The sequence below is a fragment of the Pelodiscus sinensis genome, chromosome 2 (genome assembly GCF_052426305.1).
Source record: "Pelodiscus sinensis isolate ZL-2025 chromosome 2, ASM5242630v1, whole genome shotgun sequence".
NCBI classification, from domain to species: Eukaryota; Metazoa; Chordata; order Testudines; family Trionychidae; genus Pelodiscus; species Pelodiscus sinensis.
Window position 1 is genome coordinate 59,417,856 of NC_143053.1, and position 25,192 is coordinate 59,443,047.

General features: G+C 40.3%; 1 protein-coding gene across 2 annotated transcripts in view; it reads left to right on the top strand.

Annotated features, from left to right (window-relative positions):
* ARFGEF1 (ARF guanine nucleotide exchange factor 1) overlaps positions 1-25,192 on the top strand; it is a 164,503-nt gene that overhangs the window by 82,944 nt on the left and 56,367 nt on the right. For both annotated transcript variants that reach the window (XM_006131486.5, XM_075920576.2), the window contains 6 exons: positions 14,164-14,398; positions 21,080-21,179; positions 21,336-21,475; positions 21,594-21,702; positions 22,825-23,026; positions 24,302-24,413. In XM_006131486.5, coding sequence (XP_006131548.3) covers positions 14,164-14,398; positions 21,080-21,179; positions 21,336-21,475; positions 21,594-21,702; positions 22,825-23,026; positions 24,302-24,413 — 898 coding nt within the window. The remainder of the gene's footprint in view (positions 1-14,163; positions 14,399-21,079; positions 21,180-21,335; positions 21,476-21,593; positions 21,703-22,824; positions 23,027-24,301; positions 24,414-25,192) is intronic.

The window sequence follows — 25,192 nt, forward strand, 5'->3', positions numbered from 1 at the left end:
TTGTGAATAATATTATTTCCCTAGACAGTAGAAAGAAAAATAAACTAATCAAAATTCAGATTGTTGTCTGGGAATTAGGGCATATGATTCTCTAAGGAATACTTCGCCAAGTAGTGTCCTTTTATGCGCACACATATGTACTCTACACTGGAGATTTTCATCAGCAATGTCTGTAGGGTTACACCTGTGCCCTAGATATTCTCCTGATGTGATATAAAGGTATGTAGGTAGGGGATGAATTCATTGTCATTCCAGTTCCACATCTTGAGATAGTGTGTCATGTTGGTCTTTAGCTACCAAAGCAGATTTCTACCTGTCTTGAAAAATGACGTGATCCAGTTCTAAGGTGCCTATACATGGTTCCTCATCTTTCAATCTCCCTTCCTTGAAGTACACTCAGAGTACACCCAGCAATGCCCCACCATAGTCAGCTTATTGGAACATGTGGGTCCCTTATGTTAACGAGTACTATAGGGCCCTATGTCATAAGCAGGGACATCAGGAGTAACAGCCCACTGTCCTTTGGTCCTGCTCCACAGCAAGATCTTACACATGAGCTAGAGCCAGTGGAGGAATAAGGAACACCACTTTCCCATAAATCCTTCTCCTGACTAGATGAGATGATCCTGCCACCCCATCATCTTATAGATCTCAGTTCTTATATGCTGAATCTGTACAGTGATATAAATGGTACATATCACACTGCATGCAGATCTTTGCAGCAGACTATCTACCAGAACTGCAGAATACAGTGTCAGACTTTCTCAGCAGGCACATCTGCATTGATCACAAGTGGGAGCTGAAAAAGATACTCAGACAGCTATATCTTATTGTCCACTACATCCAATGTAATATTCTACCTGAGGGGAGGCACAATTGCAACTTTAGAGAGAATGCCTTAGGCATTCCTTGGCCTTGTGTATGGCTGAACTCTTATCCCCAATGCCATTACTGTTTAAAGTGCTAAACAAAATGAAACAGGAAAATTTATTAGTTGCTATGCTAGCTAAACAGGTCAAGGCTCTGTTAGGCCTTGTTCTTTATTGCAAAACAAATTAAATGACAGCCAGTGTCATCTAAACCCACTGTCCAAATATCTTAACCTGTTCTTAAGACTCTGGGTGTGCTTCTCCCCCTTGCCCCTGAGTATAACTGCTTATACCATCAGGAGTCAATCTGCCTAGTTTTTCCTACTTAAAAACATGCTTCTCAGACTCTCTGCAAGGCATCACATGAAGAAGGAGGTTGCTTTGTACAGTAACTGGAGTTCTTCCAGTAACTGAAGTGTGTGTTCCTATGGATGCTCCACTGCCTGCTCTCCTTCCCCTCTGCCTTGGAGTCTTTTGCTGGACTTCCCTGTCTTAAAAGGAACCAGAGTTGTGGTGGGTCTGCCTTCTCCCTATGTATCCTTGTAGTGGAGCATGAGGATGTCGAGGTCACAAGCATGGGTCCATGGGCATGCTGACAAAAAAACTCCCAAATATGCCTGGCTGTGCACCACATCCTGACATGAAACACCCACAGGGACATGCATCTCCAAGATCTCCAGCGACTGTACAAGGTAACTTTTCCCCCTAGTAATTGAGAACAAATTTCTAACAAGCAGAAAAAGAGATGATTGAATTCAGTCTTGTTCCGTACAAAGAATAATCTTCTCCCCTTTTTTTATTTTTGTCTAGGGCAGGATAACTAATAAAATTTAAGCTGCACATATATTAGTGAGGAAATTTCCTTTCTTTCTATTTCTGCTAGATTGTCATGGTACTTTGAGGATGGCACGGGAAGGAATTAAAAGAAAACCAGCTGCTAAAGGCTACTTCAGACAAAACTAACCAATCCACATGTTAATGTCTGGAGCATATACACAAAGATATCCGAGTTAAAGCCTATCAAGTTTCTACAGGTCTCGTAGAGTGAACCTTCAATTTCAGAGTACATAGTTTTGTTAGACTCTAACTACGTTGGGAGAGTAGAGCCTTAAACTATAGGAAAATGTAAAAAATGAGAGGAAAAATATATTAAATAATCTGGACCACCCAGTGTCTTTTATCTTTCATGTTTTCGAAAACCTGGAATACCTACCTGTTGGCCAAGTATTCATTAATATTCTCCTGGTTCTCATTTCTCCCCACATCATGAGTTGTCCTAATCCCATTTCAATTTATTTTTCAAATAGCCATACAAGTTGTAGAGAGCACCACTCTGAGCAGCAGAGGGTATAGAATTGGAAGGGAGTGGACAGTGCATTCCAAATTCTAGGGCTCTCTTGTGCATCTAGGCCTTGCTTTTTCACAGATCTAACTATAATGATCAACCCATAAATCTTTGGAAATGGGATACTATATTGAGTGCTTAGAAAAATGTGGTACTACTGCACCGTGTGTGCATGCAATATTCTTTGAAAATAATATCCTTTCTAATATATTCAGAAATAGGATTATGAAGCTTTGAATAAAGAGTAACTATTGACTCTTTTAAATGTCTCTTTACATGTGAGTAAGTAATGACCATGCAGTTCAATTTAAAGGAAAGGTGTGCCAAAGAAATGGACGGTCTTTGATGATGAATTTTAAATGAAGCTCTTTGGGGAGAAACAGTGTCAGCAAAAGCGGCTACCATAGTAGATGGTAAACAATACCGTCTACTATAGTAGATGGTAAATGATACCATACTGTATTCTTGGTGCCCTGCTGTTCAGTTAGGACACTTTGACCACTATACTTCAGTTGACAAGGGAAGACATTACTTGTAGTCCGTCTTGAAAACTTGAAAACTTTGAATCAATGATAAACACAAGTGATTGAAAAGACCACATTTTCAAATTGGTTCAGGGAGCCAGTTGTTGTAGAGAAATGCTTTCTTTAATCTTAGAGGAAGTCCACATGTTGATATTTGAGTTCATCATACCTGTGTATGTACCGAACTTTGGTTTTGTAACCTTGGATATAAAATTTGTATATTCTGAGCATTGAGTGTCCCCTAGAAAATTATGTGCTTTTCTTAGAAGGAGCATGTTGGTGCTTTTCTTCTTTTATAGCACAGAAAAACAGATAGAATCATAGAATCCTAGGGCTAGAAGAGACCTCAGGAGGCCATCGAGTCCAGCCCCCTGCCCAAAGCAGGAGCAATCCCAACTAAACCATCCCAGCCAGGGCTTTGTCAAGCCAAGATTTAAAAACCTCTCAGGATGGACATTCCACCACCTTCCTAGGTAATCCATTCCCGTACTTCACCACCCTCCTAGTGAAATAATTTTTCCTAATATCCAACCTAGACCTCCCCCACTGTAACTTGAGCCTATTGCTCCTTTTTCTGCCATCCCTCACTACTGAGAAAAACCTCTCTCCATCCTCTTTGGAACCTCCCTTCAGTAAGTTGAAGGCTGTTATCAAATGCCCCCCCTCACTCTTTTATTCTGCAGACTAAATAATCCTAAATCCCTCAGTCTCTCCTCGTAGGTCCATGTGCTCCAACCCCTTAATTGTTTTGGTTGCCCTCCGCTGGACCCTCTCCAATGCGTCCACATCCTTTCTTATAGTGGGGGGCCCAGAACTGAACACAATACTCCATATGTGGCCTCATCAATGCCGAATAAAGGGGAATAATAACTTCTCTAGATCTGCTGGAAATGCTCCTCCTAATGCACCCCAATATGTCGTTGGCCTTCTTGGCTACATGAGTACACTGTTGACTCATATCCAGCTTCTCATCCACTGTAATCCCTAGGTCCTTTTCTGCTGAACTGCTATTTAGCCAGTCAGTCCCCAGCCTGTAACAGTGCTTGGGATTCTTCTGCCCGAAGTGCAGGTCTCTGCACTTGTCCTTGTTGAACCTCATCGGATTTCTTTTGGCCCAATCCTCCAATTTATCTAGGTCGCTCTGGACCGTATACCTGTCCTCCATCATATCTACCTCTCCCCCAGCTTAGTGTCCTCTGCAAACTTGCTGAGGGTGCAATCCATCCCCTCATCCAGGTCATTAATAAAGATGTTAAGCAAAACCAGTCCTAGAACCGATCTGTGGGGCATGCCACTTGAAAATGACCGCCAACCAGATGCCTAACTGTTGATCATTACCCGTTGGGCCTGACAATCTAGCCAGCTTTCTTTCTACCTTACAGTCCATTTATCGAATCCATACTTCCTTAACTAGCTGGCAGGAATATTGTGGGAGACTATCAAGAGCTTTGCGAAAGTCGAGATATATCACATCCACTGACTTTCTCATGTTGACAGAGCCAGTTTACCTTACCATAGAAGCTAATCAGATTGGTCAGACATGATTTGCCCTTGGTGAATCCATGTTGACTATTCCTGATCACTTTCCCCTCTTCTAAGTGCTTCAAAATGGATTGCTTGAGGATCCCCTCCATGATTTTTCCAGGGATGAAGGTAAGGCTGACTGGTCTGTAGTTCCCTCGATTGTCGTCCTTCCCTTTTTTAAAGATAGGCACTACATTTGCCTTTTTCTAGTCATCTGTGACTTCTCCTGATCTCCACGAGTTTTCAAAGATAATGGCCAAAGGCTCTGAAATGACATTTTTCCAACTCCCTCAGTACCCTCGGATGCATTAATTCCTGACCCATGGATTTGTGTATGAGTAGCTTTTCTAAATAGTTCTTAATCTGTTCTTTCTCCACTGAGGGCTGCCTACCTCTTTCCCATACTTAGTTGCCTTGTGCAATACTCTGGGAGCTGACCTTGTCTGTTTAGACAGAGGAAAAGAAAGCATTGAATACTTCAGCTTTTCCCACATCATCTGCCACTAGGGGCACGCTTAGACAACACGCTTCTTTCGAAAGAAGCTTTTTTGACAGAATCTTTCGAAAAAGCGTCTTTCAAAAGAGTTCGTCTAGACAGCCACAACTTTTTAGAAAAAGCAGTCCGCTTTTTCAAAAGAGAGCACCCAGGCAGTCTGGATGCTTTCTTTCGAAAAAGCCCTGTTTGCAGTCAGGAACACCTTTTTTCGAAAGAGCTCTTTCGAAAAAACTCATTCTTCCTAGTAAAATCAGGTTTACCGCTGTTGAAAAAACCCGCCGCATTCTTTCGATTTAATTTTGAAAGAACGCGGTGGCAGTCTAGATGCAGGTGACTTTTTTTTTTTTTTAAAAAAGGTCTTTTTTTTTTTTCCGAAAAAACCCTGCATTCTAGACATAGCCTAGGTTACCTCCCTCCTCCAGTAAGGGCCTTATGCCCTCTCTGATTACCCTTTTATTGTTAACGTGCCTGTAGAAACCTTTCTTGTTACCCTTCACATCCCTTGCTAGCTGCAATTCCAGTTGTGCTTTTGCCTTCCCGATCGCTCTCCTGCATTCTCGAGCAATATATTTATACTCCTCCCTAGTCATGTGTCCAAGTTTCCACTTCTTATAAGCTTCCTTTTTGTGTTTAAGCTTACCAAGGATTTCCCTGATAGACCAATCTGGTGGTCTTCCATATTTGCTTTTCTAATTGCGCATTGTGATGGTTTCTTCTTGTGCCTTCAATAAGGCTTCTTTAAAATACTGCCAGCTCTCCTGGACTCCTTTCCCTTTCATGTTAGCATCCCAGGGGATCCTGCCCATCAGTTCTCTGAGGGAGTCAAAGTCTGCTTTTCTGAAATGCAGGGTGTGTATTTTGCTGTGCTCCTTTCTTCCTTTTGTCATGATCCTGAAATTGACCATCTCATGATCACTGCTTCCCAGGTTGCCACTGTCAGCCGACGGTCAGGGCAGTGAGTCCCGTATGACCGGCTGAAGTTCTTTTAAATTGTGCTTGGTTCTGTTACAGCAACTGAAGGAGTCAGGTTAAAGCTTAAACAGTTACTATTTTATTGTTACAGGGTAAACTTAGCTGTTAAATGCTACTACTGTGTTACAGATAACACAGCCACTACAAAGAACAGGACAGAAATTACACTAATAAGTCACTTACAGGTACCATGAAACTCTTTTGGTTCTCTGAGCTCTTATTAAATGCATGCAAAATAGACACCTAGCAGGTATAATTCTCACCCCTGCGTTCCAGACTTGGCGTGGCCAGCGTCTTTCTCTCAATCCCTTGGGAAGAAGTAGGGCGAGGTTGGGTGTCCCACAGACCTCGGGAGACAATCAATACCTGCCAGCAGGTATAGATGATTGGAGCTCAAATGGGGTGGGCTACTAAACCCCTCTTTATACCCCTTGGGTCACGTACGTAGGCTTCTTCCTGGTCTCAAGTGGCCAATTAGGAAAAATGGCTTTGAATGCCAAGTTTCCCACAAAGGGTGCAAAGCATAATTCACACCTGGGAAAATGCAGACAATGGGCACCTCTGGTATGTGATGGGCGAAGATTCCTCTCCTGGAACAGTGCAGGCGTGTCAATTACTGGTACTAGCCATCAGGACGGCGGGAGGCCCCGGGTCGTCAGCTAGCCCATTTACTGTCTGGTTTCTGTTTATGGTAGAGTCAGGGACAGGCAGCACACCTGTGTTCCCAGGGCATCAAAGGCTGACTGCCTTTCTCTTGCTCTCTGGGGGGGGGGGCTGAAACCAAGATGGGGTTCGTGTCTGGCTACAGCCATCTACTTCCCCTACTAATTCTTCCCTGTTTCTGAACAGCAGGTCAAGCTGCGCATGGGCCCTGGTTGGTTCCTTCAGCACTTGTACCAAGAAATTATCCCCAACATTCTCCAAAAACTTCCTGGATTGTCTGTGTCCTGCTGTATTGGTCTCCCAACAGATGTCAGGGTGATTAAAGTCCCCCATGAGACCCAGGGCCTGTGATCTGGAAGCTTCTCTTAGTAGTCTGAAGAAAGCCTTGCCTACCTCATTCACCTGATCTGAGGTTTATAGCAGACACCTGTTGCTTCCGCCTTTCAACTGAACCCAGAGACCCTCAACAGTCTTTTCTCCCTCTGTACACTGGAGCTCTGAGCAATCATACTGCTCTCTTACATAGAGTGCAATTCCTCCTCTTTTTCTCCCCTGCCTGTTCTTCATGAACAGTTTATACTCTTCCATGACAGTGCTCCAGTCACGTGAGTCATCCCACCAAGTCTCCGTTATTCCAATCAAATCATAGTTCTTTGACTTAGCCAGGGCTTCTAATTCTTGTTTGTTTCCCAGGCTTCTTGCATTTGTGTACAAACACCTTAGGTAATTAGTTGATTGCCCTACCTTCTCCATTCAAATCAGGGGTCCTCCTTTGTTACTTGTTCCTCCTTGTGTTTCTTCCCGGTATCCTACTTTCCTCAGGTCTTAGGTCACCATCTTAAGATAAATTGAAGTATTTTGAATATTTCTTAACCCCATAATATTAGTTGAAGTGTATATGTGACTGAAAAACTTTGATACCTATTGGAAATACTCATTAAACAAGAAAAAAATGTGTATATGTGTCTATAGGTGTGCAGAGAACAAATACTCAGTTCGTAGACTTTTTACTAGTCTTTATTCAGAACTTCACGGATATATAGCTTCCCTTTTTGGGATCTAAAACTTAGGAATGTATTTTAGTTTCACATGTTCAGAAGATCTTACACTATTAGCTGAATGTTTACTTTTGGATATGTTCCTGAAAGCTGAAGAATACTCAAAAGCTTGTAAAGTGGAAAGTAAATTTCCTGTTGCTCTCAGACATAAAATTGTATGGGCCTGAATTGAAGAATGCTTGCAAAGTCTTCCTCTCTATCCAGAATGAGCCTTTATATGTTCATGCCACAGGAGGTTTGAAGATCTTGACAGAACCTTGAAGGTACATGTTTTCATTAAAATAAAGTAGTCTATTTTCTAAAAACAAAACAACCGTGTCACTTACAGGTGCTCAAATGATTTCTTTCAAACTGTCAGAGCAATAGATTGGAGTACTGTAGTAAAAGAGCAATTCCCAATTTCATTTTAAAACCACTTGCTTTATTAGTAACTGACCAGAAGAAGCTCTTCATGTGCTCTAATCTGTAGGTGAAGACTCTCTACCAGAAGCATTCAAAAGAATTAAATAATCCATTATTTTTTACTAGATGTAAAGGAATAAATAGTATCAGCTGAGAATAGTGTTTAGGTTTTGGTCTCCTAGGGTGTGTCTAGACTACATGCCTCCGTCGACGGAGGCATGTAGATTAGCCAGATCGGCAGAGGGAAATGAAGCCGCGATTAAAATAATCGCGGCTTCATTTAAATTTAAATGGCTGCCCCGCTCTGCCGATCAGCTGTTTGTCGGCAGTTCGGGGCAGTCTGGACGCGACGTGCCGACAAAGAAGCCTTTCTTGATCGGCACAGGTATGCCTCGTGAAACCAGGTTTACCTGTGCCGATCAAGAAAGGCTTCTTTGTCGGCGCGTCGCGTCCAGACTGCCCCGATCTGCCGACAAACAGCTCATCGGCAGAGCGGGGCAGCCATTTAAATTTAAATGAAGCCGCGATTATTTTAATCGCGGCTTCATTTCCCTCTGCCGATCTGGCTAATCTACATGCCTCTGTCGACGGAGGCATGTAGTCTAGACACACCCCTAGAGAATTGGTCTGTATAGATGCCAGAACAAAAACTTAAATTCTGACATATGGTTTTTAAACTGTCTGAGATTGAGAAAGGAGGGTATCACTTTACCAAAGGCAGTAACGGGCTAACCTACTCCTGGAGGGCAGCAGTAGTTGCTGCAGTACTTGGAATCCATCCTTTGAATCCATAGAGTCCTTGACATGCAAATTAGGCCAATTATGCTCTCTGCATAGGGTAAATTGAAGGAAATGACATTTGGGACAAAAAGAAAAACCTGCCAAGGCATGCAGAGATGTCCAACATTTGGAATAATGCCTGGAATTGATCTCTGATTGTAAAGTGTTGAAGTCTTGTCAGACTTTTCAACATGTTTTTAATGTGGGGAGTAATGGATAAGATAATTGTAACATTATAAAAATAAATGCTTTGCGGTGTATCTAAAATCACTTACGAGAATTCCAAAGTGAAAATAAATTGGAAAATCGGGTACCTGTAGTGAAAAAGCAAGACTGAGAACACACATGCAAATATCTCAGAAAATTCCAGTAATGTTTAAAACAAAGAAAAACAACATAGGAAAAATAACTAAAATAAACTGAAAACATGTTTGCTGAAAATGAGACTTCATGTAAATCATCAGAGTTGTTGCAGAAGAAGCCTTGTTAAACATACACACAACTGGAAGTCAAGATCTGGATTCTATTCCTGTCTCTTCACAGATTTCCTGCTTGACCTTAGGCAAGTCATTTGAAACTTCTAACTCATATTAGAATGAAATGAAGAATACTTCCCTGTGATAAAAGGAAGTTCTAAAGTTTAATTGATTTGGCCTTGATCCTTAAGCTTGCTGTACACAGGCAGGTTGTTACTTCCTTTGGAGTCCCACTGAGATTGTCAAGTTGTAGGATTGCAGTTGTAGTTGTAAAGTGATTTGATATCTTTTGATAGAAGTTAATATAAAAATCAGACATGTTGCAACAAATTGCCATTTACATGTAGGCCTGCAGTAAGTGAAAATGAGCAGGAAACTCCTCGGTTTCCAGAAAAAGAGACTGAATTTTTAATCATGAGCTCTGTAGCCCAAATTTATGTTGAAAATCCCAGAATTACTGTTAGGCAATATTTGTCTTCTGTGAATCCTCTGTAAAATCTACTAGATGCCCTATAGGAGAGTTGCACTTTTCTGAAATGGTAGTATTGTAAGATGATGAAATAGGAATTTGTGGTTATTCCTTTACATTGAACCAAGAGTGAACAGAAATTCAGAGAAAATCCCTGAAACAGTCTGCAGAAATTACGTAAAAATATCAAATCTGTTAGTTCTTGGTAGCCAGGGAGATTGTTCTGGTACTTCAATGTTTCTAGAAAGGCAGAATACTTCTTACAAAGGATTTAAAAATTTGCTAACTAAACTCAAGTGGCTTAGTTGAAATTTGGTATTTAAATTATATACTTTCCAATCATATTAATGATGTATTGAACATATTAGATTCATCAGACTATTCTGAAATTAGTTTGTTTCCATAAAGACATTTTGATTCTTTCTCTGCTTTGTCAAACAAAATACATCGTTGCACTTGGTCACATGTACAAATTTAAAATAACTGCACGATTACAAAAATGAATGTTGGAAAGAAAAAAGTTAGGTGAACACTATTGTGTATTTTCACAGTAACTTTAAAGAGCAGGCAAAGGATCTTTTTTTTAGCTTCTCAATTTTAATAAAAAAAAATAGTTCATGAAGACTTGTTCAAAATATTTGTGTATTTCAATGTGCATGTGACATCAGGCACAGAATGTCTGTGTTTTCATGATGATAACTGAGGTGAGATTATTTTTAATTTAGCAAAGGGTGATATGTAAATTCATATCTACCAAAAATGTGGTGATCCAAAGTGGTTTTGAAGTTATCCTAACTTGTTTTTATAACCCTTCTAGTGGGGCAAATATGACACAGTGAAGAGGCTAGAGCAGTGTTTCTCAATGTGATCCATGGGCCTACTCTGAGAGAGTTGCTACTGGGCTGCTCCAGTTTCTTTGTTTACTGATTCAGTAGCCACAGAGCCTTGCAGCTCCCATTGACTGTGGTTTGTTGTTTGCAGCCAACAGGAGATATGGGAAGCAGTGGCCCAGGTAGCAGCTTTCTCAGAGGGGGTCCGCAGACCACTTTGAGAAACACTGGGCTAGAGCTTTTGAGGCATGGAAATAGACTGACTCTGATGAGGGAGCTGCTCTGTGTAGGGGGGTTTCCTGCCACATTTCCCCCAAAGGGGTTGAACTAGAAGCCTATAGTGTTTACAGCCATGTGGAGTTGGGGAGGAGCATGTGTAAGCAATTAGAAGTTTGAGAAGTCTCAAACTGATTTTTGGGGGACAGCAGTACTCTGAATCTCAAGAAAAAGATGTCAGGCAAGCTTTCAGAGGCTGGGAGTGTGCCTGTGGGTACTAGAAAGAGTGACGAGACTTTTCTCAGTTCCAGTTGGCCTGCAAGCAGATGGGAACCCATGATTGGGTCCATTTGCAACAGACTGATGACCATAGAGTGGTCCTGGGCCAGGTTTTAACACCAGTCTCTCTGTGAGCTCTTTGCAGAATACAACAAAATTAGAGGTATTGTGAATCTCGTATGTTTGACTGATAGACCCCTGTACCATATCTTGTTACCTCCCAGATCAGTACTATCTGGTTTTCTCTTTCTAGCATTATTCATATCTGACAAATGGCAGCTAACAACAAATGTTTCTTCAATATAAGCCATACTTTCACTTTGTCTATGTTCTTGCTTTCCATAAAAGCCACCTGCTCATTCTTTCTTGAAGACATCCAAAAATAAGGAGAAACCAGATAAACCTAAAGAGGCATGCTACAATACACGACACTTAACTGATTGAGTCCATCAAATATTCTTAGTTGATTCCCTCTCCCCCCAACAAACACAATCAACATTGTTAATCAAACTTTTCTGACATTTATCCTAAGTTACCTCAAGTTTCAAGATAGCATGTTTCTCTTAAGTATAGTATTAGTTCCCAAGGCAGTTACCAGAATGTTAATTACCACATCAGTCAGTTGCATGTTTAAAAGTCTTGGGGGTAGCCATGTTAGTCTGTAACTAGTCTCTGCTCATCAGAGGAAGTGGGTTTTCCCCATGAAAGTTCATGGTTTGGCCCACAAAAGTTCATGATAATTAATATGCGCGCACATGTGCGCGTGCGCAAACACACACTAATTTTGTTAGTCTCTGAGGCTATGTCTAAACTGCTTTCTTCTCTCGAAAGAAGATATGCAAATTCAGAGCTAATTTGCATATCTTCTGATCATGTTTTCGGAAGAGGTTTTGTTGAAAAAAAAAAAAAGGCAGTTTAGATGCAGTTCTTTTGGGGAAAAAAAACCCTTTTTCGAAAGAATCCTGAACACCTCAATCTTTTAGGAAGAAGGGTTCTTTCGAAAAAGGGTTTTTTCCCCCCAAAAACTGCGTTTAACTGCTTTCTTTTTCAACAAAACCTCTTCCGATAATGCGATTGAAGATATGCAAATTAGCTCCAAATTTGCTTATCTTCTTTTGGCAGAAGAAAGCAGTCTAGAAGTAACCTAAGGTGCTACAGGAGGAGGAAGTTGGTTTTATTTGGCAGTAGTCAAGTCTAAACCTGAAATAGGAGAGGTTTTGACTTTTTCTACACTCATTGCAGTTTATCCCTTAACTCTGTAAATTGCAGGTGTATCTCCCTTATTATATATTTTTGGTCAGCGTCCATATTTCATCTTTATAGTAGTCAAATGTGATTTACCTGAGAAGTGAGAATAAGTTGTTCTTTACTCCTAAAAAAATACTACTTAAATGTGATTGTGTGTACTGGTTTTAGATGCTTCCCTGCAGTGAATTTTGCTAATGTTGAGAAGTTTAAACTAATGGCCAATCCTTTGATCATGGTACAGTTTTCTCTTAGGTTATTATGGCAATAAACAAAGGTTATTTTCAGGGCTTGACAAATGGCGGCGAAACCTACTTGCCAGCCCCGCACTGCGCATGCGCAAGACCTGCATTGTGCATGCGCGTGCCACCAGTGAACGGGGCGATCAGCTGAAATCTACTCGCCATGGGCAAGTAGATTCAGTGATTTGTTGAGCCCTGGTTATTTTGTTAGTCCTAGCTGAGAGTATCATTCTTAACTTGACTTTCCTGTGATTGTATGTATCAGTGGTCTATGGTGGACCTCATTACTTTTCATGCTCTGAGAGTCTGTTTTATGCACATGACATAAATGGTCCTAAGAAGCTATGCCACTTAATGCACACAGTATTTCAACAACTACGTTTGTTTTTTTTCTTATGCCTTTCATCTCTACTTTCCAGAGGATTGTATAGAATAGCCTAGTCAAATTGTTTTGAAAAAGTGAGGATCTCGTGGTTATCTTGGCATTGGAAAAAGTTCAGAAAAGGGCAACAACAATTATTAGGGGTATGGAATGGCTGCTATATGAGAGGATTAATAAGATTGGGACTTTTCAGCTTAAAAAAGAGGAGACTAACAGGAGGTGGAGAAAGTAAATAAGGAAAAGTTATTTATTTGTTCCCATAACACAAGAACCAGGGGTCACCAAATGAAACTAATAGGTAGCAGATATAAAACAAACAAAAGGAAGTATTTCTTCATAAAACACAGTCATACAACACAAAGTCAACTTGTGGAACTCCATGCCAGACAATGTTTGAAGACAGGACTTTAACAAGGTTCCAAAAAGAACTAGATAAATTCATGGACAATAGGTCCATCATTGGCTATTAGCTGGGAATGGGGGACAGGAGATGGATAACTTGATGATTACCTGTTCTCTTCATTCCTGCTGGGGCATCAGGCATTGGCCACTGTTAGAAGACAGAATACTGTGCTAGATGGACCTTTGGTCTGACCCAGTATGTCCGTGCTTATAGTTGCTGCTTTGACTTTATATTTATTTGTTAGTTTTGGAGTTTTTATTGGAGGTGAGTGGGCAGTGTTATAGTTGGTCTGTAGAATTGTTCTTCAGTTTTAGTATCTAATGCAAGCATGCTGTTCAGCACTTCTGATTAATGTGTCATTTAGTTTAACTGCTCTTAATAGAGCAAGTGATGCACTGGTGACAGGATCTCTAACTCTACATATATCAAGAAAAGTGAGACGTCAATGCTAAATGGTGAGAAAAAAGCCTAAATAGATCAGGCAGTGTTGTAGCTGGCCAGGGTCCATTTTTCAGTTTAACATGCTGGAGGAGCATATGGAGAAAAGAATTTGCAGAATTCTGTAACAGTTGCATTTCTCCTGTGTTCCCATTTCTGGGAGTAAAAGCCCATCTTCCCAAGACAGAAGAGGCAAATTCTTTCTTTTCCCCTCATGATCAGAGAGTGGTGAGAACCATTCCATGTCCAGCCTCATTCAGCTATTCAGGAGTGGGAGGGATTGTGTGAGTGCATGAAAGTGGCAGAGGAGGGTCAGGACTACAAAAGGCTGCTGTGGGCTTTGCCTGACTGAAATGTGCCGCACTGTTGTTTGTATCAAAGACCACCTTTTTTGCTACTTTCTTTAACAAAAGTATTTTTAAACAATAGCATGTTATTTCAAGTACTTGAAATGAAAAATAATTGTGTGGCCCACAACAATTTTCCAAAGCATGTATCACACTTCTGACTACAAACTTTTTCATATCTGGTATATATTATTTCATTCTAGGTCACATGAACTGCGATCAAAAATTCTTTCATTGCAGTTGCTTCTGTCCATTCTGCAGAATGCAGGACCTGTCTTCAGGACAAATGAGATGTTTATAAATGCTATTAAGCAGTATCTTTGTGTAGCACTGTCCAAGAATGGAGTTTCATCTGTTCCTGAAGTTTTTGAACTTTCACTTTCCATATTCCTTACACTTCTCTCAAACTTCAAGACACACCTAAAGATGCAGATTGAGGTAAGTTATACAATTTTCAGTGACTTAGAAGACTGTTTTCTTTTTAATTGTACCAGTGTCTATAATCAAGTAGCTCTATGTTTGTTTTACTTGTGGAAACACTAAATTTTTCTAAAGATACAGCTCACCAAGTTTCTCTCTACTGAGTCTCAGCTCTCTAACATCAAAGTATCTGAATTTTTCTACCCCTACAATCCGTGCCACCCTCCAAAAGGCATTTTCCCCCATGGATAATAGAAGCTGTCACTGATATTATCTTAGCTGTTACTGATAATGCCCTTGAAATATCATTCACACAGAGCAGGCAAGCCAACATTCTGTATGGAAAGTATTCTGGAATATTTGCAGAAAATAGACTGAATTTGCAGTTCTAATGTATGTGTTTTAGATAGTTAGTATCAAAGTAACAAATCTCAGTATTTTGACTAGTTGACTTACCAAATAGAAATTATTAGGAAATCCTTTTGGTAGTGACATGATTAATTTGGAGTGACAAATGCATTTATTATTAATAAAAGATTTGTTATTTGGTGGCACTTGAGTTCATTAAGTTGATTGGTGAATTGCTCGTAGGAGTTATGAGTATTACTGATCTCACGGTTACATCTCACAAAGTGGTTATGGCCCATGAAAGCTTATGCCCAAATAAATCTGTTGGTCTTCAAGGTACCTTGTTGTTTTTACGGATACAGTCTAACATTGCTACTACTGTGAGATTAATATCACGATCAAGATAAGCAGAATCTCACATCTAAAAACCAAAATAATAAAATCAGAATTCATATAATATAATCTCAAGAATCCATGAGGCTGCTGGATCCTCTTAGTTAAATTAAGTGTAGTTTGTCACCACCTTGCTCTCTGGAGGTCCTGCTCTCAAGTTTGATTCCTGTTTTATGAACCTATTCCTTACGCCCACCTGTCTTTCAAAACCATATATGATTAAATCTTGGACTCTTGTTCATATTTGTCATACCTGCTACTTGTTTTTGGGATTCTGACAATTGACACACAGATGATTTGTGCACACAGAAGATTTTTGATTCAGTGTGGCTAAGGATGTCTGGCTAAATAAAACCTTTTCACTCTAGACAGTTTCTCACAAGACATATATTGATAATCTTCTGACTCCAGGCTGCTTAGTATTGCTATCTCTTATTAGGCCTAAAAGATACCAATGATAATTTACCTGATCACTTGAGCTCGTGTTATTGGTCAAATATCAAATTTGCTTTTACAAAAAAGCCTTCCTCGTACCATGTATGTGTGTTGATTCTCTGTAAGTCATACTTTCACTTTTTTTACATGTCAAAAGGATTTAATAAACGATAGGAATCCATCAACACACAGCATAGTATAAATGATATTTTTATGATCAAAGTGGAAATTTACAGTATTGTAAATCTTAGCTTTCAAGGGGAAGAAAGCTGTTTATAATCTTGTATTTATGCATTTATTATAAGGTAAATAATGGGTATATATAATTTATTAAATGTATTTTGTATATATTTTTTATAATTTGGGAATAATCTCTAAATTGGAATTAAATAATCTTCTAATTAGTTGTTTCCAACATGGACGGAAGAGGAGAAGGATGGTGAGATTCAGAAGTGGCAAAATCGGCAAATTCTGCTGTCAAATAAGTTCAGTGATGTAAACGGAAGTTTTACTTCTACAGTATCTGGCCAAAAACAAAAATATAATATAATTTAAAAATTGTGTTCAATATAGCATAATTGTATTTTATGCAAATAATTTTAGAATGAAATATGTGGCTTTAGATCAGGGCTACTCAACTTTGGAAGCCCTGGGGGCCAAAATGATACAGCACATGCCAAGGGCCACAACTGAAGTGTGGATGCTTATACATGCAAATATATATGCAAATAGCTTCTTTCACACTGATGGGCATGAATACAAGGCACTTCCCTCAGTGCCCCGGTGTTCCTGGCACTTCCTTTCTGGGGGCTAGAAACTCCAACACGCTGTACCCATCTGTTTCAGCCAGCCCATCCGCTTGCGTCTTTCAATGCCCACCCCACCTGGGAGATACCTCGTCGTTGTGGAGAATGTTCCCAGTGGAGGCCATGTTCAAAGGATCCCACTCCTGGGCCACATATTGAGCCCTGAATAAACCCAAACTGCACCACGGCCCACAGACAAACAGGCTGCGGGCTGAATGTTGAGTAGCCCTGCTTTAGATGGTACTTAGGTTTGAATCTGACAAAACATTAAACTGATGTAGCTACTCTCCTCAAGCATAAAGACACAAATCAGTTAAATTTTGGTGATTGAATAAGATCCCATTTCAACCATGTCTTCAGTTCTCAGCAAGAGTAGACATATTGTTTCACTCCCTGGGGCACAGATACAGAAATCCATCTTCATCTCAGCAGCAAGGGTAGAATTTTTCAAAGTCAATACAGGTACATTTTTCAAAGTCAATACAGCTATTACAATTTTCTTACAAAAGAGCAGATTCTAAGACAAATAGGAAGCAGTCATCTCTATAAGGCCTTAGACTCAGTGAAAGTATATAGTGATTCTGGTGACTTTTAGGCTTTCTGGCATTGGGCCCCTAATCTGTGTCATTCATAATACTGTCTGAATACCCTTCAGTGCTAATTATGAAAGCGCTCTGTCCATTTAAATGTCATGAATATGCTGTTGTTTGTCTTGAATATCTTGAAGAACAAAAGAGAAACATCCCCCTACCTATCTCCTTTACCGTCTTTATTGATAATCAGATCCCTCATGAGTGAGTTTATATGCTGAATCTTTCATGGCTATCTCTCAGGATTGATGTGAATATTAGCAACAATAATGGGGACCTCGTAAGTATATAATATAGATAAGAGTTCTTCCCTGTAATCAAATCTAAAACGGCTCAGTTCTGAGGGACAATGCTGTGGTGATATACCATAGCAGTTGTGAGGGAAGAGGCCAGTTTTAACAGTTCCATTTTAGAAAGCTGTCATACTTTTGAGAGTGGTTAATCTATCATTAAATCACTTTAATAGCTATGTATTTACCTGAAAAAGACATCATTTTAGAAAGCTCCTCAAGCAAGTATAACCATGTATGTTATCTCAAGGAATCAAGTCCGTATTCTCTTTTCCACAAATAGGACATATCCCTGTATTCTTTTGCCATCAGGAAAAAATAAAGGTGTTTCTGGTTCTGTTTCAAGGAAGCTTGGGAGCCAGCATTTTTGACAGATGTATTCTTTCCTGGACTTCAGCTAGAAGTTTCTTTGTGTTCTCTCTATACCGTTGATCCTACAGGTTGTCCATAAGGCAATGGACAGATTGTAATTGCTAGCCCTATATTGGGCTTGGGAGTTGTGGTTTTATGAGCTCCTGAACCTAAGAAGACTCATAAGCTATGCTTTTTATTACATTAAAACTCTTGTCTCAGGATTGGGGCAAGATTCTCCTCTTACTTATGAAATTTCTCAGACTGGTAACTTTATTTTGAGATTGAACACAATGTTCTGTTGGAAGGCTTGGAAACCTGCCTGATTAAAAGGAAGATACTCTCTGCTTGGACTATCTAGACAAAAGATCATATATTATTATCCATCCTTTTTTTATTTTGAACTATTTTATTACACTTAAACATTCAGAATGGCCTCTAGGCTTGATCAGAATTGGGATATCATCACATCTTTTTCCTACCCATGGGAGTTCTCTCTGGCTTCACTCATCTTACTGTAATAATCTTTCTAAAAGGGTCCGTATATTTCATATGTTTTCACTAATGAATGAATCTTCATCGAAGTGATAATTTGATTGTACTAAAAAGAGCCATTGGGAGTGGGAGAAAAGCACTTGAGTCTTTGTCAGCCTGTTCAAATAGCACGTCCATAATATCTTTGAGACTTAATGGGGTTTAGGCCCTGATGATTTATTACCTGTCTCTCCCCACCTATGAATAGCCATCAGGCTTTCCCTGTGATGAACAAAGATGAACTACTACACTTTCCTATCATTACATCTTCTCAGATGGTGGTTTAAAAACTCCCACAACCCTTTCAGCTGACGGTTTTTAGAAAAATAATTTCTCCCCAGACATACTTGTCCAAAGACAATCCAAAAAGCCAGAAATCTGTTCTGTTCATAGATGCACCAAGATCAGGGCATTATAGGTTTATTTCTTAATGACTGAATTCAGTGTGTCTCTTCTTCTGAGAGTTCTCTGGAGAATGGAAAAAGACAAAGTTCATTTTATCCTTGTAGCTTAGGCCTGGGTCTTGTAATTCTCATACTTAGGACTCTTACATTTAATACTGAACTCTCTGAGTTTCTCAGAGAGGGTTATTTACTTGTTCCCAGAATATCTAGTACATTCTCAAACTGCAGGTTTCAACCCCCTTTTCTTGGGATCACCAGGGCTGTCTTAGACTTCTTGGAACCTGGGGCCGAAGCCAGAAGCCCCACCTTCCAGGTTAGAGCTGAAGCCTGAGCCCCATCTCCTGGAGACAAAGCTGAATGGGGCTTCCTCCCTGAATGATAAAGCTCGTGGTACAGGCCACCTGCCTGGGACTGAAGCCTTTTGCCTGGGGGCTCTGGTGGGCTCAGGCTTTGGTCTCCCCCACCCCCTTCCAGGGGTTATGTTGTAATTTTTGTTGTCAGAAGGGAGTTGCAGTGGAATGAAGTTTGAGAACCCTTTTTCCAACATGGATCTATGCTAATACAGAACACAAGGATGCAGTTTGAGAAAATTGTAATCTTGTATGTTCTGCTCTGTTTAGATTCTGCAAAATATGGAACCACTGTGGGTATTACATTTGAAAGTGTCTGTAAATGTTAAAGCAAGCTGTCTCAGTAGGAAGGGATATATGTTCAGTGCAGTAGTGATTTCATTGATTGATTTAAAATCCTTCCAATTGGGCCCTAGTTAATGCTTTTATTGGATAAAATCAACTTCATAAAGCATGTAGTTCTTGGTCTGGTTCTTAATGTTTGTTTGATCTCTCCATATTTCCCAGTAACCTTTCCTTAGTGGGAGTAATAACTAAAGAGTTCTATTGATCTGGGTTTATATACATATACAGTAAAACCTGTGTTATCCGGCACGCACGGCGATTTGGTCGTGCTGGTTTTCTGAAAATTCTGGATATCTGAAGAGGGAGGAGGGAGAGCAGCGGTGTGGAGGCTGGGATGTGGCCTGCTGAGGCAGGGTGGTAGCCAGGAGGGGGGGAGGGAGCCGCCAGGGTGCTGACCTGCAGGGGAAGGCCAGAAGGGGCAGGGCAGGGACGGGGAGCTGCGGGGATGCCAGTTGCTAGCAACCACAGGGGGCTGACCTGCTTGGGGGCGGGGGGCCAAGGGCGAGCAGCCACTCCCTTTCGAGCCACCTGTCCCTCCACCACGGCTATCCGCTAACGGGTTGTAGTTCGCGCCCGCTTTGGGCGTCCCTTTTCCCGTTGTTCACCAGAGTTCAGTGGTAAGAAAAAAAAAAAAAAAAAAGTCCCTCGCAATGTTCCGTCTTCCCAGTTTTACTGGCAGTCAGTTTAGGTTGTGTAGGAGGACTTGGGCCCTCCCCCGCTCCCAAGGTCTAGCCCCAGGACCCTAAGGTAAGGCCGCACAGACCTTACCCAAATGATGAGCCACACGTCGGTCACTCATCCCTCTTCTCGGGGATGTTGCCGTCCTTCTTGACACCCTGTCCTGGATCCGCTTCCTATGGGTTTAGACGCTCTTCCATCGGATGTTTCCTCCAGATGTGGGAGGATGCCGCTCCGGCATCTGCAGTGGCTATCCCTGTTCTGGTGCCTGGGTTCCGCTCTCGACCACCAGGGCTTCTTGCGACCTGCCTCTGGGGCCCTCCGCCTTCCCAGCTGCTTCCTTCCTGACCCCAGCGTGTCCGGCAGCTTCTGTGTCCCTGGCGGCTCCCGTGCTCTGGCCGGCCCCGGCGTGTCCGGTGGCTTCTGCCTCCCTGCCAGCCCCGGCAGCTCTCACACTCCGGCTGGCTCTGGTGTCCCCGGTGTCTTTCCCCTCAATCAGCTGATCTGGCACCACTTTTGAATGCGGCGCGCGGCTCAGGGCACATGCGCAACAGCACCGGGAGGGGGGAAGGCGGGCTGGTCTGTTCCCGGGCCAGGAGTCTCCGGCGCGTCCTGTCCCATGAGGAGGGACGGGCCCAGCCCATCACAAGCCCCACTTCCACTCAAGACTAAGCAGATCTGTTACAGAAAATAGATTTTTAAAAAATGTTAAGTTGTTGTGCTGTACAAGAGTATTTTCTCTTGGATTAATTTGTCCCACTGTACAGCCAGTATCTGGCCTTCTGGGATTTGATAGATGTTTTTAAAGTTATTATCTAGGAATTGTTTTGGATAAGTTCTACGGCCTGTGCTGTATAGGAAATCAGAGTAGAGGATCTGAGTCATCCCTTCTGGTATTAGACTTGATGAATTTATAACTTCTTCTGGAAAGAGCTATACATTTATATGTGTAGTGACTTTTTAAGGTTATGCAGACTGTAAAACCTATTAATCATGAATAAAAACATTTTCCCTCCCAAGAGACTCTCATATATTATCTGTAGGTATTCGGTATTGCATAATCAGATTGTTAGCGTTCAGTGCCAAAGGTGTAATTGAAAAAATGTGTTTATAAGAACTACATATGGTTGAAATTTAATAGATGGCTTTTTTTCTCTTTCTGCAATATTTGCTAGGTTTTCTTCAAAGAAATTTTTCTATATATCTTGGAAACATCTACTAGCTCATTTGATCATAAATGGATGGTTATACAAACATTGACGAGGATATGTGCAGGTACTAACAGCCTCTTCGTTCTGATTTTTTCAAATTAATTAATTATTAGTTTTGTGCTAGACAGGTTGCAGGTGCAAATGTCTTTTTAATTTTGGAATTTTTATTCCTATTTCTATTGCTACCTGAGTTTACTAACATTTCACTTCATTATTACAGATGCCCAGAGCGTAGTGGATATTTATGTAAATTATGACTGTGACTTAAATGCAGCAAACATATTTGAAAGACTGGTTAATGACTTGTCAAAAATTGCTCAAGGAAGGGGCAGCCAAGAACTTGGAATGACTAATATTCAGGTAGGTATTGGGACAAGCTTTATAAAGTTACATGTTTGTAGAAATGATGCATCTTAAAATATTTAAATTCTTTTTTCATTACATTAAAATTTTCTTTAACTTTTGAAATCTCTTGCAGGAGTTAAGTTTAAGAAAGAAAGGATTGGAATGTTTAGTATCAATCTTGAAGTGCATGGTGGAATGGAGTAAGGATCAATATGTTAATCCCAATTCTCAGACCACACTTGGTAAGATGTTTTGTAATATTTATACTTTAGCACTTATTAAGTGGAGTTGTGCTGCTCAGGAGCATCACTGATTTCAGTGGTGTTCTTCAGGTGTTTGGCAGTCACACCTAAATCACAAAAATGCACAGGCTCTTGAGTTTCTAATACTGACTCTCTGAAAAAGTTTCCAGTTGTATAAGCACTTAAGAAAGCCAAATGTATCCTGTTCTGTTTAGCCACAAAGGTCAAGTAAGCTTCGTCACTTAAACACTATTTGTTGTATCAATACCAGAAGCTGCACAAACAAGTGTACAACATGTCCCATTTGCTAAATTCCTTATGAAACATTCAGTGGAAAAATTTGTTTTAAATCTCACTGATTTTGAGTTTTTCAATTCCTGGATTAGTAAAACATTCGAAGCTACTTCATTCTATTATTACACATTTTGATTAGAAAACCCATTGTGAATGGCTGTTTTATAGAGTGCTAACTCTGAGCAGAGGCTTTCAGTCTCCCCTATTTTTAAATATTGAACTTGATGTTATTTTGATTAACTCTAAATTAGGACACAGACTGCTTTTTATGTTTGTTTTTATGGAAAGCCCAGTAGTAACTGACAGAGTCATAGATGATGAAGTAAAAATAGTCACAAACAGTGTTGTATTATTATCCATGACTCCCATTGACATCAGTGGGGAATACCAGCTGCTTAGCACCTCTCAAAACCAGGAAATCTAAACACAAAATTTTGAAAATTGTACAGGCCAAAAAGGTTAAACAGATCTGCAAATTAAGGGGAAATATCTGCGATTAGAGTTCAGGAATTCTAGCACAAAGACTACTATCCCAATCCATGTCCCTGCTTTTGTCAAGAAAACTGCCATCAATATTATATTGAGAAACAATATTTTTTAATGTAAAGCTTCGTTTTAAATACATTTTATACTGTGAAAAAGTCTGTTGATCTTTCCTATGCACGGGTGTCTATTAAATAATAGTAAAGGGACCATTAAGGTTTACAAAGTTACTAGATAGATGTTTCCTTGATTTATTTTTCAGAATTTTTTTTAACTAGTTTTTTGTAGTTTTTACAGTTTAACTTTTTGAAAATAAGATGTGGTTTCCTTTTTTGCTTTTTATAGGTCAAGAAAAACCCACAGAGCAAGACAGCAATGAAACCAAACATCCAGAGACTATTAACAGATATGGAAGCTTAAATTCCCTAGACTCAACAGCCTCATCAGGAATTGGCAGTTACAGCACACAGATGTCTGGCACTGACAACCCAGAGCAGTTTGAGGTCCTAAAGCAGCAAAAGGAAATAATAGAACAAGGAATCGATTTGTAAGTATATTTTGTCATCCATGGAATGGTAGATTCTCAGGCTGCTTTTGAGCTCTGAGGACTTCCCTGGTTTCCCCTCCCCCTCTCCCCCTTTCCTCAGTTACTCTCTTTCATGATCCAAAAATCTCTGGATGTAGCAGATGTTCCTCTGATGGTACAGTGATAGATTTTGCTCCACTTGGAGGCTGCCAACAATGGTTTGTGTCTTACCCTGTTTCCTAACAGTGAGATGATGAGCATTCTGCCTCTGCCACACGCCTGGCATAAAAGCAGGGGATCCAGACTTGGATAAAAAAGTATATTAGATTTGTACAACAAATAGACCAGTCAAAACAATTAACTTACTTTTTTAGTGCTTTATTTGAGAAAAGTCTACATATTAGTTCCTTTAAAGAAAATTCTCTGTCTTATATTTCCTAAGCCTGTTGTAATGTGAACTGCCAGATAGTTAAGACATTCACTAGAGAAGGTTTGGAATTTTATGGTAGAATGATTTTCTGACAGAAAAATGACTTTCTATAAAATTAATTTTTTCCACAGAAAAATTTCATTATTCACCAGAAAATTGTTGCTATTTCTGCTGAGGCTCTACCGCTCCCATGACAGCCTGCTTAGTAGACTCTTTGGCTTCCAAGCAACTCCAGGAGCTTCAAGCATTTAGAAAAATATCAAAATGAGGGGTTTTTACATGTTTTAACTAATTTTTTTAATTTCCATTTGGTGGGAAATTTCATTGTTCCATTTCAGAATTTTTTTTATTCTGGAATTTATGCAGAACACACATTCCAGTTCCAGCCAGTTCAACTCTCCAGCAGCCTGGACTTGTATAGACAATATTGCCCCACTTTAATGTTCAATTGGTTAGAGAGGAGGAAGAATAATTATATTGCCCAATGATTTGAGGACTTAAGTATATTGAAACAATCTGTAGAGAGAGCTGCTCATTTCAATACCTCAATACTGGCAATTATTAGCAAGAGAAAGTGGTTGCAGAAGACTAGAAGGCATCCCATGATGTATGGTTGAGGGTAGGTTTTAAATCCTTCCCGAAGCCTAACCTCTTCAGTCTTTGCAGAAAAGGCAAAGGAGTGGCCTTTCCTTACATTGTGTATATTTTGGCCAGTTTAGCAGAGGAAGAAAACTGAATTAACTTTCACTAGCAAATAAAAAAAAAGTATTTTCATGTTACCTATGATAGCAGTAAGTTGACTATCGTGTGTGTGTGTGAGAGAGAGATTTATTACAGTTAATTCCATATTGACATTGCTTATGCAGATTTAATAAGAAACCAAAGAGAGGAATACAGTACCTGCAAGAGCAAGGAATGCTTGGCACTACTCCTGAAGATATTGCTCAGTTCTTGCATCAAGAGGAAAGATTAGACTCGGTAAGAAAACTGCTCTGGTAATTTTAGCTTATTTGATATTTGTGCTTATTTTGCTACTTGCTCACACTAATTATAAATTGCATAGGACTAGAATGCTCTAGAGCATGGATTCGCAAACTGGGGGGCATGTGAAGAAATTCCGGGGGGGGGGGGGGGCGCGAGGTGACCCAGTCCCCCCCCCCCCCCATCAAGTTTTTCTGCCCTGTTCAGTTCCTTTTTTGGGGGGAGGCGTGAGGGTTTTTCAAAAAGGGGGGCATGATGCCAAAAAGTTTGGGAACCACTACTGTAGAGTGTACTATGCCTATACAAAGGAGTAAGAAGAAGAGGAATTCTCACTTTGGATCTTGTGTTGCCTATTGGAATTTGAATCCAAGAATGTAGGGGTAAAAGAGAACTGCATGCCCACCTACTACACCCTTCCCTAAAGAGATTGGAGGTTGGAAATGTGCAGCTGACTTGTGACAAGGGAGCTTTTGATAATATGGGGCTTTTGCCTTTTGCATGCATGCATGTATCACATAAATGAACAGAATGGACAAGATTAAAAAACGTAGACAGAATAGTGCACGTCAGGAAGCACTGTTCTGATGTGTGTGGCTAAAATAAACATTTGCTATTTAGAGACCAGTGGAGAAACATTTAAAATATTTTTAAAGAACTGTTTTTGTTTGCATATGAACAGAATATTTACTGTGAACAAATGTAGTGTCAGTATGTCTCTCTTTCTAGTTCTCATCTGCTGCTAGCCCACTTTTCCTTCCCTGTCTTCAGAAGCTCTG